Below are 13,819 nucleotides of genomic sequence, written 5' to 3'. Positions count from 1 at the left end.
TAAAACAGAGGTGCATACAGTAAAACCAATATGACACAGAACAGGAAGCACGTATCTCATTATTTCTGCTGCGCATAATACAATAAGCCATATTCCTAAGTAACTGGCAGGTACAGTGAATGTAGCACCTTTGTCAGCATGAATTAGAAATTACACCCCTCCTGAGGTTGTGCTGCTCTGGTTTTGCAAATGGAAAATATGACAGAACCACTTTGTGTATTGTAGCAGAGATTTAAAGCAGCCTGGGGAGTTTTGATGACCGGCATAAAGCATAACCTGATAGACTAGTTTGTGTTATTTGAGTATAGTTTTGTGGATAATTCTGAAGTGTGCACCATGAGAATAAGGGGTTAGATGTTAACTCTTAGTGACACAGGAAATTGCAACGTTTTATAAATTGTTAATATCCTCTTGCATATGGCGATCAAAGATACTGTACTGTAAACGTCCCAGGTTGTGTCTGGAAGAGTTGAATGGTATCTACTGTGTCTATCAGTTCTGTCCACCTGCTAAATCCAAGCGCAATAACACGGCAGAGATAGCGATCAGCTGAGTTATGTTATCTAGCCATGACAGGCTTAACTCGGGAGATGGATTTAGAGAGAAAAAGGGAGGGTTCCCGCACTCTCTGCCGTGCTGGAATCAGAACTTCTATGTTGGAAATCCCATGTTAATGAAAACACTATCCTTGGCGGGTGGCTGGTGTTGAAATCCATTCAGTACAGTTCCCAGGATTTCTCACACTTTCACGTTGTTTGTTCTTCTCTCTCTTCGCTTCCTTCTTTGGCCGTGTTGAAAAACCCCTTCAGATGGTGCCGACTACACCTTGTACCCGGCCTGGCAGTTTCTGCCCTCTCTCTTTTTTTTTTTTTTTTTAAAACCCTCCTCTTTTCCTGATCTCCGCTGCTGACTCTCATCTCTCTGTATCAACATCAAACGCCTGATCTGGTACAAACGTTCAAAGACTCTAACAGTTTGTTTCCAACTTCCTTGTCATCGTCTCATTCCTCTACTCTCTGTTTACTCTGGGATTTGCCTTAGAAAATACATTTTGGGATGGCTAATCCCACCACGTTTGATTTCTGCGGCAGCGTGATGGCTTCCAGCTGTGCTCCGCGGCATATTTGTGTGAAGAGCGATCTTCGAAAACAAGTTTTGTCGGTGGTATAAATCAGACCGTTAATGCTGTGCTGGCTCGGCGCACAGTCTCTCTGCTTACATGGTGGCCCTGTGTGTGCGTGTCGGTGCGTCTGCCTGTGTCTGTGCGTGTTTGGCAAAACTGAGTGATGATGTTTTTACACCACAATCAAGCCCATTTGCAAGCCTTTAAATCAAATACCCTCAAGTGCCAGCACAGCAAATTGCAAATATGAATATGCAGCATAATCTTTTTTTTCTACTTGCTTTTGTTCTTTGTGTTCTGATTGTATTGATCAAATTTCATGCAGTTCTCAACACTAGTCAGTGATAACAGCTGTGTGCCAGCACAGTCCCAGCATGGGCAGATGGAGGGTGTGTTAACCTGGCACTTTGAATGGAATTCAAACAGTTCTCTCTTTATTATCTGCACATTATCTGTTGCTGTAAAAACAGCTCGCCTGGCCCTGTCCAAAGATAAATAAATCCACCTAGCTTGGCAACCTCAGAGAAACATACACCCCCAGTGAAACCACAAATTATAGTTTTTACACGCATTGTTGTACACATTACACAAAATAGCTATAACATGGTAATCAAGGCCCCGGGTTGAAGATTATCTGGTCCTTTAAACAGACCTCCGCTAGCTGTCTTTATGCTAAGATGATGCCTCTAGCTTCATTTTTAATGTACAGACACAAGAATGGTACCAGTTATCTCACCTAACTCTGAACAAGAAAGCAAATAGGTTTATTTCAGAATGTGTTGAGCTATTTCATGAACTTGTACTTACTAAGAGTGCGTACCTCCACCAAGACCAACAGTTCCCTTTGATCCATTCCAGCCAAATCCAATATCAAATGAAACATGTTTTAATTCCACTAGATCCCGATTTTTATTTGGCTCCACATCAAATTGTACTTAATCATAGATACCAGCCATCTAGATGAGAGATTTTTTCATCAATATCTATGCATTATTCCCTGCAAAATTGACAGAAGTGCCCAATCTTAAGGAAAGATTGAAAAATTCCTGGATCCGTCCCTTAATCCAGATCCACACCAAAAGTTAATTGAGTCTATTCTGGGTCGAGACCTATCCTCCATCCAAGTTCTGCGGAAATCCTTACAGTAGTTTTTGTGTAATCCCGCTGACAAACCAACCAACCAACAAATTACATGGATGAAAACATAACCTCCCTGATGAGGGGAATCTTATCTCAAGAGAAAGAGGCAGCTGGAGGAGCAGGTGGATCAAGCCAAATAAGTATCTTAAAAAGATAACAAGAGACTTTTAACTGTTTCTTACTATAAAACATAGCCTCATCTGTTTACAGAAGAAATGAGGACAGCATTTCTTATCTCGATTTTTATAACATAGCACAGCACAGATCTTTCTAGATGGTAGCAAGTAACCATTACACAGTCGAGCTAAAATAGGTAAAATAAAACTAGGCAACTGTTCTGCCACAGTTCAGCCATCTGAAAGCACATACGCTTGTAACTCTAGCTACTTTTGGATTTATTATTTTGACACCCATCCCTGCTTTTGGCATTCTTGTATTGCCTACAAAATACGACAGAATCAGCTCAGTTGAATTGTCAGCTTCCTCTATTGGGTTGCGTAAGAATGCACAGAATTTCTCTAGAAAATCTATTTTGGGGCTTTTGATAATGGCTTCCTCAGAACTTGGACCTTTTTCATTCAACTTCTCTCAGGCAAAGTGCTCTCAAGGTTTTAAGAGTAGCAGCTTTGTTTGCCCTGAGCCTCCTGCCATTTGGAGTAGTGAAAGGTGTATTAACAGTGTGCTTTAAACACTCTTGACCCCTGATGTCCCCACTGAAGTGTCTCGGCTTGGACCTCTAATTGCTTCTCGCCAACAATGACAGCGTCGCTCAGCTGAGGGGGCCTGTTTATTTTAGTAAAATGGAAGTTATTTCCCTGCTCTTTGACTTTCCGCTGCCTGCACTCAACTTATTCTGGAAACCTGCAGTGCTTGTGTTCTTTGGTTTTAACTGGAGTAACATGCCTAATAAGTATTTGTTTTTGCAGTTTCCTTGACAGCATTGTGTAACACGGTCCTAATGATATGGAAATTTGCGTCTAAGTCTGTTGTGTGTTTGTGCACTCACTTGTGTTCTCTTTGGAAGGTGTGCACATGCATATTTGTACACTTAACATTGGCGCTATGACTGTGATTTGCTTTTTAGTTTGTGCATGTTCGCGTTTGTTCGGATGAAGAGGAACATTTGAAGAGGAGCGATCCAGCTTTAGAAGCCAGATGTCAGAGGTCGTTCCACATTAGTGCCGCCGATCAATCGCAGGCCTTGCGTAACTCTCCTGCTTCTTTGTCTCTAAAGGAAGTGGATTAGAGGCTGTTTTTTCTGAGGTGGGACCTGGGATGATTAGTTAGGCCTGTTTAGAATGCATGCACTCACAGATCCATACAAACATGCGCTCAAAACAGACGGCCTGGATGGGAGAAAAGGCGGTTCGTTTTTAAGATGCTCGTTATTTTAGTTTCCGACAAATCAACGCAACTGAGATGTTGCAACGCAAGTGTCTTTCCTGCTTGCAGGTCAGAGACGATGGAAAATCCCCAAAGTAATCAGGAACATTCACTATCTTTATCAACAAGCCACCAAGAAAGTAAGACATCCAGGCGTTATTGGGTGATGTGCCAAATATGCTGTTTTTTACGCAGAATTTGGCTGGTGGCTGGAGCAAGTCATGTTTATTTATATAGTCCAATATCACATGCAGTTTGTCAGTGGGCATGAGAGGCTGACAACAGCAGTTTTCCCAGACCCATCTTAAGATCTGTTAGAGGATAAGAAAAAAGAAAGGAAAACTTGAGCACATAAGGAAACCAGACAGTGCTTTGAGCCTGTACTTATGCACAGCGATGCCTTGAATTAAATGCAATCAGAATTGGTCAAGGAAATTGCAGTCGTTGCTTTTCTAACAGTAATGGGATCATAAACCAGCTGTAAGATAACAATACGTTAATCATTTGTAGACAAACACCCTCCTAAATTCCTCAGACTGAACGCTTTCAGGCAAAAACATACATAAAACACAGACAAACGTCTACTTGTACTACTTGTAAAGCACTTAAATAATGTCTAATACTACATTTTAATAACTTATGTAATAATTTCTGTCATTGTTGTTGGGTTACACAAGCTTCAACTGGTGTTCGAGACCTCCTGATCTTTGCCCCCTCACGGTCAAAGATACGTTGTAATTGGTAGTTTCCATCAACTGAACATACACACTTGTGTGCACATGCACTCGCGCAGACAATGGGGGAAGTTGGAAATTACTAGAAATTTGATATATCCAAGCATATATCTCTTTACAATGAGAGACTGAGAGAGCGTCTGTTTCCTCCAGCGCCATGGAAGGGCCTCACCCTCGGCTGGAGTCCTGACAGCTCGCAATGGATGAACCGAGTGAAGTGCCCGCCGATCAGACAGCATGATTACACAATACATCACAGGCTCCCATCCACAGGCCTTTATGGACCAGAATAGTGGACAAACACAAAGATTCATATCTTAAAACCAAAAACATAGTCCTGTACGTCTTCAAACACAGGCTAAATTCAGAAGAATATCGAAGAAGCTGTATTTTCAGCTCATTTTATACATTTTTTTCAACTTCTTTTTGCCAAACAAGTATATTTTTACCCCTAAAACATCCCCCTCCTCTGTTTTCCCTTCTCTCTCTCCTCAATGTTGAAGTCTGGAGAATTTATTAGAGATTAACTTGTCAGAGAAGGCTTTTTCCACAGCTCACTTTACTACATTCATCATTCATACACATAACAGATAGCATTCCACAATTTATCACTGTGGGCCCATCTCCTCATCAGCAGGTGTGCGTGTGTGTACACATGCACACCAGCATATGTGTGTGTCTACTCATGTACTGTACGTAGCATCACATATCTCTGTGTGCACATGTTCGTGTCTCCGCGCGTACCCTTTGATGGGTCTGCATCCTAATGGGCAGACATCCATGCGTCTGGCTGGCTGGAGCGCACACACACACACACACACACACACACACACACACACTTCCACATATGATCATAACTCATTCAGAGACACACACACACTCGCTCTGGAAGGTTTCAGTCACAGGTCGTATACAGCCTGCATGTGCGCACACACGCAAGTTCAGCACGTATAGCCAACAGTGTAGGCTAAATAAGATGAACACACACAGATTAGAAGAACGTAATAACTTCAACCTTCTCAGCCAACAAACATACACAGAGACAAACCAACACCCACAGTGTATATAAATTTGGCACTTACTGACGTCAACATGTTTTCAACACATCCTTCTATGATATTATCTGTCATGGAAGTCATTCATAAATCGACAGAAGTATGCAAAATTGATTTGTGCCTCTTGATTGTGGTATTCATTGTAACAAATTCACCTCGTGATGGCTCAGAAAACAGGATTTTTTTCATTATGCCTGACTTACAGTATCTGTTGAGTTTGAAGTGCAGTCCATTTGTGCTGACGTAGCTAGAAGCTCTCTTATGTTCAGAGCTGTATCCTTCCATACCTGCGAGCTCACTTCTGTCATTAGCTCATTGACGTCTGGAACCCATTTTGAATCAGCAATGTGTCTCTTGTCCCTTCTGTCCTTTGTCCGATTCTCTTCTTTCCCTTCTTGTAGTTATTTGCGTCACTTATCAAGATGCCTGCAGCTGTCCTGGGCATAAGTAGGCCAGGCAAACGCATGCACACGTAAACATGCAAATACACACATGTGTACCAAGTGAGAGCAGTGAGAAGTAGGGCAGACAAGTGTGCTGTATTACCGAAGCCCTTGGATCTCAGGAGCAGCCGGTCCCAGAGGAGCATCATGTCATAACAGTCCTGATTGCACAGCATTTAGGAGTGCCTGCAGAGTTAACCTCTCAATGATGAGAGGTCGCCAGTGATGTCATCACCACCCCTTCAAGATGCCCCCTCCTCAATTACACATCCTTGCATTCATTCCCCTTGCCATCCCTGTACGGCTGTGTGGGGTAATTTCCACAAATGCTCTGTGGTGGCAATTAGACATGCAAGATTTACTCTCAAGCCAAGCACTTCCCACTGAAAACTTGAGAGGCTTCGGTTGTCTTTTGTGCTCTGACTGATGTTTTCCTGTATTTACTCTACGCCTTCCCTCTCTTCCAGGTGCAGTACAGTGATGCGCAGAGTGGTAAGGATTTCGTGACCTATCTGACCCTCTCCCCTGTGCAAATGACTTTCCACGGCACCGGGAGCACCCTCCAAGCCAGCCATGACCAGGTGGGTGTGTGGGAGTGTGTATATATGCATGTGAAGGGGAGGCTGAGTGTCACACCTGCTACATGGTTTGTTGCATATTGCACACATAAATATCAAATATTGTAGATGACATTAAGTCTACAGAAGAAAATGAGGTTACGATGAATCGGTTTCAATGAGCTGATTTTAGCGTCAGCAGGTATCAGCAGTTTGATTGACTGTTGCATGAAGCTGGGTGCAAACATTGAGAATAATACAAACCTGATAATCAGTGTTGAGCAAGTTACTCGGAGAGGTGTAATGAGTTACTCTTCACTTATTACTCCGTTAATAAGTAATAATATTACTTTACCTGTTACTTGGTATCAAAAGTACTTAGTTGCATTACTCGTTATCTTACTATATAACTTTTACATTAGGTATCATCTCCTTCATGACATAACTTACCTGGCAACAAGCTTCTTTAGATCTTGTCCACTTGACGTCTCTGCTCTGAAATCCAGTTGTGTTGTTGTGTTGTGCAGTAGACGTCTCATTTCCAGCAGCACTGTGTGTGGTTTTTTTGTTTTTGTTGTTTTTTAAACAAAAAAAGTTTCACATTGCTGTGCTGGTGTATCAGATGCTTCAGTAATTTACGTGTTGTATTTTTTGTGGTTGAAGTTTGCAACAAACCACAGATTCTTGTTTATAGCATGTTTGACTTGAGTCAAACTCACTGAGGCACACCTCTCTCCCTCATCCTCATCCTTCAGATTTTTAGCTTGTAGCTGACCTGCCGCGCTTTCATGTCATTGTAAGGCAGCCCACCTTGAACAGCAAACAAATTGTGTTCTGGCAACACATTAACACTGCATTACTTAATATAGTAACTGTAATATAATTACCGATTTTGAAATTGTAATCCTTTACTGGGAAAAGTAATAATATTACAGTAATATATTACTATAATGCTTTACTGCTGAACGCTGCTCATAATATAGTATCCAATATCATTTCTTTCTTACATAAAAACATGAAGTAAACATTTTGTAATAAAGAAATGTCTGGGTAAAGTAGGGCTGCACAATTAATTGAAGTACTATACTACTAAGTACTATTGAAGTACAATATAGTAAGTGTAATATCCAAATCGCAAGAAGCTGAAATTTCTTGACAAATGTTAAGTGTCTGACAAAACAGTGTTATAATAAAGTACTGTAATCCTGCAGATATGATTTTTCGATGCAAAAATCATCTTTCCCACTAATTGTGATAATCGTAATATTTGTCAAAAATAACCAAAATGTGTTTTTTTTTTGACCGTATCGTGCAGTCCTCAGGTAAAGATATTTTGCAGCTGAATAATGAACTTTATTATCATAAACGGCAGTAATAAGTTGATTGGAAATTTTGAACAGTAAATATTATTGTGCTGTTGAGTCATAACTATGAATAAAAATATGTATAACTGAATTTCAAATATACATTAAAAATCCTGTCACTAAATCAATTAATGCTGCAGTTTGTTCAAGAATACAATAAACAGCAATTCTGGCAAACTAGTAATGACTGATGACACGAGGCAGACTCTGCTCTTCTGCTAATCCTGGTTCAGTGAAGTGTAGCATATAGCGTGTATAGGGCATGTTGTGAGGAGACTTTGGCCTCATCCTCCAATTAATACAAAAGCCTGGGCTCCATGAGATTAGTGTTAATCAGCAGAACCACCTGTGATAATCATCGCTCAGTGTATTTCTTCTTAATAAGCCTCTGTTACACCCAAACACAACCGCCAATTTCGTCAAAGTAATCCCCATCCTCATATCTCAGAGAGTACCTCCACAACTTGTAGTGTCACCCGTCTTTCTCTCTCCCTCCCTCTCTAGTTTTCTCACTCACTCTCTCTCACATACTCCCCGTATTCAGAAGGAGGCTCTTTGTCTTGTGTTGCCCAAGCAGAAAACCAGTTGCTTACATTCTATCATCTAAACATAGGACGCCCCTTTATTCAGCAGTCTTCAAAGCTTTAATAAAGGGCCGACCCGGGCCTTGAATGGGACAGCTGACGGGGGCTAGTGCCGCCACCGCTAACTGAGAGCCAAGCCAATATAGGCCAGGCAGGTCTGCGTCCTCGGGACCTGTTGTTGCCAGGAGCACTGGGGCATGACCGACTGTTAGAGAAGGCCTTTCTTCTTCTCTTCTCAGTACAGTGAGGAGTACGACCACAAAGGGAGCACCTAACAATAAGGGGTCACCCTCAGCAGCCCCCCAAACCCAAACACTTGTTCAACAAAGTAGGGCTGAAGGCGTCACACATTTGGTTCGATAGTGATGATGCGTGGACGCCGGCAGCTGTGAGGATGGATCGGTTGTCGATGTACTAATAAGCGCCACAGAGCTACCTGTAAGTTCAGCAGCACCTCAAACGCCTGTTGCACATGTTCAGATCAATCCATCAGTTCAACAGAGCTCCACGTGTTTCCTGTGCCACGTGTTGGCCTTGGCACCCATGCACACAAACACACACCTTGCACTTTTATCTCTGTAATTAGACATTGTAAATCTGATGAGATTGAGCAGGGGGGGGATCTCTTGGCTAAGAGGTGATAAAAACCTTTCCTGGAGCATGTCTCACACACAAATCGCACAGTAATGTGTGGAGACTCCTGTGCGTTTCATTATGCATCTGTGGGGGAATTTCCTGCTCCGTTATCAGCGCTGTCATGGAGGTTTATGTCAGGTAGACCAGAGCAATCGATAAAGATCAACAGCCAAAGGAAATCCTCTCCACACCTCTCTACCCATGATGTATGAAGGAAAAGATGTATAGGATATGGGCTGCAGTTCCGGATTAGTGGCTGTGGAAATAACTGTTGGCAAAACAGCACTTGATGAAAAGTAAGCAAGATGTGGATTAATTTATAGCCGCTAGAAACGCATGACTTTGATTTACAGGTTTGTGACTCTTTGTTGTTTGCAAACAATAATAGGCATTACTGTCATCTGTGCGTTAATTGATTACTTATGTGTTCTAATTGTTTTATTGTGTACTCTTGTGGTTTTGTCTACGTTTGGCAACACAAGGATATGTTTTAGCCTTTGTTGTTGGTCTCAGAGGTGTAATCAACACATGCTGCGCTGTAAATCCAAATTAAAACAATTAGATTAAGTTACCAATCGTCACATTTAAGTAGCCTCCAAACGAGTATAAAACAATGAGTTACGGAAAGCACGCACACGGTGTCAAAACTTCTTATTGTTACAGATCAGGGAATGGATGTAATCAGTTAATGAGCTGTAAAACAATAGCAGTAAGCATGCTCACTATGAATAATGCTTGTTGTTATGGTTAAAACAAAAAAGCAGGCTTCTCTCCCACCTCTGTGTGCGCCTGGCTCTTTCTCTGCCTGCTAACCATTCATTATCACTATTAGGTAATGTCCAGGGCTCGATCTTTGTTGCATGCCATACCCCTTTTTATCTGCATGTTTCCTGTCTCTAAACTGACTGAGATAGAAGCAAATAAAAAACTTAACAGATGCCTTCGCTATTAATGACTTTAGTAATAAGTATATCCGTCAACTATGTAAACACAAAAGTCCCTCTAGTATTACATGCGGTAGCAAAACTTTCAAAACTGAAAGTTTCACAGGTTCAAGTCTTAAACATAACAGCCAAACCTTTGTCAGTTAATTAATTTGTTTTATCTTTATGTTTACATTCATGGGGAAAGAGTTAAAGCATGCAACATGTAATGATTTTAGTTTAAAACAAACGCAAAGTAGCTAAAATGATCACCTGAATTCAAAGAATAACAGTTTTCATGATACCTATGTTATGCTGGGGAAAACCTCCCAGCGCTCCAAAGCTCACGGCTAATGGTATAGACGACACCAACTCCCCCTAGTGCTCCAAGCTCTCATTCCGGACCACTAGCTGCGCTGCTAACTGAGCTACTAGCTAACGGCAGCTTCAGCTAGCAGCAGTTAGTGGCTACTCTTTTGATATGCGGCCTCCTATTTGTTTGTAGCAGTCAGTTGCTTTGGTTAGCTTCGCAGCAGTTACACCTGGCAGTTTGTATGTGTAAATATTTAGTAACAAATCATCTTTGTGTGGCGCAACAACCCGCTTTGATTTAATTATGCATACATTTCCACTCAGTGAATACTTGAGCACCTAGCTCCTGTTTCAGTTAAGTTAAGGCCGTCAGCCACATGGTGTTTTGTGTACATTTGTGTTTAATAAGTTTGGATATAAATGGAGTTATGTGTCTTTAATGCACTGGCTCACATGTGAACAGTGGAGGACAACTAATTACCTGTTGAAGGTGCAGAGTCGGTTATCTGAGGGTAAAACCTTGAGGGTAAAGCCTTCTGTTTTACAGTAAACATTAGTGATTGAGAGCAGAAGTGTTGTCAGTGTAACTTTTACAATGGTCTGCTCTTTATCAATAAGTGCAAACACACACACACACACACACACACACACACACACACCCCTACACATAAACACACACCACAGTGCTTAGTTGCCAGAATCCTTGGCCTTGTGCAGACATTCCTGGAGGGCCTGTATGTGTGAGAGATATACAGCTGAGTGCTCTTTCTGACCTTATGTGCCATCTACTCGGTGCCATCTGCCAAACACATGTGAGCCCGTAGGCTGCGACGTTCGCCTAAACTCGCCTGGAGCCAAAAATGTTTGTCAACACGTTCTCCACTTGAGCTCTAAATGACAGTATGTTTAATTGGTATCTTAAACCAAGTAGACGAGAAGGACAAAACAGCGTTGACAGGTTTTTGCACTGTGCAAACAATATATTTAACCCTGCTTACAGCCTCAGACTCATGATCTCAGCTCCCATATTCAGCTGTAGGTTTATTTTTAGGTGACCTCTTGTTTGAAGCACCCTCAAATGTAGATCTACGGGTTACTACTTGCTGCCTGCTCAAACTATCTCAAGGTCACATCATCTTTGCTCAGTTAAATCTGTACTCGCTCAAATTGATCTGTGAGCCGCAAGACCAAATTAAAAGCCATCGCGCTGGGATATATATTTAGACTTTTTTTTCCCGACAGGACTACATGCTTTTTAGACAGGCTGATTTCTGTGTTTGTTCTGCAGAGCTGAAGTAACTCTCTGGCAGTCCCTCCATGGCGGCAGTGGGACACCAGGGGGGCCGAGGCCCACTGAGCTGTGTGTGAGGTGTCGCTGGTCCAACATGAGCGGCCCGCAATCGAAGATGACAGGGTGACTGTTGTCTGCCACCAGACTCTGTGTGCGTTTGTGTGTGTGTATGGGGTGGCTTTGCGTGCAGTAATGTCCTCAGCTGAGCCACCCCAGGCCCCGGGGGCCCTGTCTCCCAGATTGTCAGCTGTGGCTGCTTGGCTTTCCTGCAGCAAGAGCACATTTTGGCTGATTTGATCCGACGTGTTAAACATAGTGGATCAGGATTAAAATGTGTTGTAGACATGCTTTCAGGTAATGAGGCCTACTTTTTAATATTTTTTTTCTAGATTTATTTCTTGTAATTGTACCAGGCCTGCCAGGTCTCTCCTGCGTCCCTCGAAATGTAATTTGTCCCTTTTCTATGTGCATTTTGTAATTTAGCTAAGGAAAGGTTAGGTTTTCCATAGCCTGCCTAAGAACTGAGATGATTTCCCTTGTGAAAAGGCCTTTCACCTTGCCACAGCACCATTTGGTCACATGCTTGCTCTCTTGACTGTTTCTGTTATCTTACGTCAGATTCACAAACACACAGGATAACCATGCCATCGGGTTACCCAGTCCTCCCTAAAGAAACAAAACTCTAAAATTAATTGGGTTTCCGACCTTGTCAGTGGTATGTGGATTTTCGCTGCAAGCAGAGTTGTGATGAGGAAACAAAAGGATGAAGGGCTGTAGGGGAGTGATAATGAGGACCAGTGGTGAGGAGGACATTTGTTTACATTTTGCCGGCATTCCTGCCTTGATTCCTTTGACAAAAAAAAATGAGAGAGCTAAAGAGTGACAGTGGGAGAGCGTGGTGGCAGCAAGAGGGTAGACGGGACTGATTCATGGCGTGGTGACTGCTGGGATGGTCTTCAGAGATCCCCCATGGAGCTCAGCAGAACAGCAGGAGAGGGAGCTGCAAGAGGGGTGGAGGGTGTACGGGCCTCGTGTTTGAAGTCTTTCCTTCCCGACTGGGGCACAGACATTACCCAAGGCTGGGCTCCTCTCAGGGGGTCTCGCAGGAGTGTTACCCAACCAGGCAGGCAGCTGTCGGACAGCCTCTCCTCCCTTCTTATCTGTCTTGTCTGTCTCCTCTTTATGTGCCAGTGTTGTGTAACCAAACGCAGCACCTGGACGTATCCTAAATCACGTTATGTGAAGAAAACAGGGGAGTGGGACCTGATCTGCGTTGACATGGCCTGAAGGTTTTCAGTGAATGTGGAGCAGACTTTTCTGAGTGCACTGAAGACCAGAATATTTGGGTCAAGACGTAACATGCCAAATGCTCGAAAGGACATTATAAATATTTGGCTAATGTTAAGTCACAGCTGAGTGAAATGATCCAAATCTCTGGCCTGTGGGAGTGTTCATCTGTTGCTCCAGCGAGCTGAGCCAGCCCAAGAGCTCCTCAGCTACATGGCAACTGGTCATAAGTGGAAATGAAAGAACCAATACAGTCCAGATTACAAAAACTGGAACTTTTTTAACATTATATGCAACTCATTAACTTTGTAGGAGCAGTTGCTTTTGATGGCTTGCAGTAAAAGCACAGAAAATGGGAAATCATGTCAGTACCTGTCTTTCTTTTCATTGTGCGCCTGTGGTGACCAATGGGGAGAGAATAAACATGAAGAATGAATATGAATAAACTGTCTTCTGCTCTCATTATGGGAGTTTAACAGGAGTTTAACATGTTGGCTGTAGATCATGTACCTGTTGCTATTACTGTAATTATTTACAGCTCCCCTGCATTGTCTACTGAAGATAACAGTAGACCGAGTTGCGAGTTGTATAAACGTAGGCAATCTGACAAAGTATTATAATTTCCCCGCCTCCCGATTGACCGGCAACTAAAAAAGACGATGGATAGTGAAATTCTGGAGGGACATCAGGCTTTATTTCAAGGTAAAACAACAAATTTGATTACCCATTAGCTAACGTTAGCATTCAACCTGTCATTTTTCATAATACCACCCTGGGCTCCCAGACCAGACCGCTAGCTACACGACTAACTGAGCTAACTGCCTAACTAATGTTAGTTACATGCTGCACCTTTAATCCTTGTTTAAGCAGAAGCGTTTGACTTGCGCTGTCTGCCTCGTCAAAACAAACAGGAGAACCATGAGGCCTAATTTGCAATCAATTAAAAAAGAATTGAGTATATAATATGACAGTAATGATCAGAGTTTG

The 13,819-nt window shown here is 42.4% G+C and overlaps 1 protein-coding gene across 2 annotated transcripts in view; it reads left to right on the top strand.

Moving 5' to 3' along the window:
• The window catches only part of stau2 (staufen double-stranded RNA binding protein 2), an 87,921-nt gene that overhangs the window by 54,114 nt on the left and 19,988 nt on the right, over positions 1–13,819 (top strand). For both annotated transcript variants that reach the window (XM_084340613.1, XM_084340612.1), the window contains exon 13: positions 6,346–6,459. In XM_084340613.1, coding sequence (XP_084196739.1) covers positions 6,346–6,459 — 114 coding nt within the window. The remainder of the gene's footprint in view (positions 1–6,345; positions 6,460–13,819) is intronic.

The sequence above is a fragment of the Pagrus pagrus genome (genome assembly GCF_965226575.1).
Source record: "Pagrus pagrus genome assembly, chromosome: 20".
In the NCBI taxonomy this organism is placed as follows: domain Eukaryota; kingdom Metazoa; phylum Chordata; class Actinopteri; order Spariformes; family Sparidae; genus Pagrus; species Pagrus pagrus.
The sequence above is the reverse complement of the archived record's forward strand: the minus strand, read 5'-3'. Positions and strand labels throughout refer to the sequence as shown.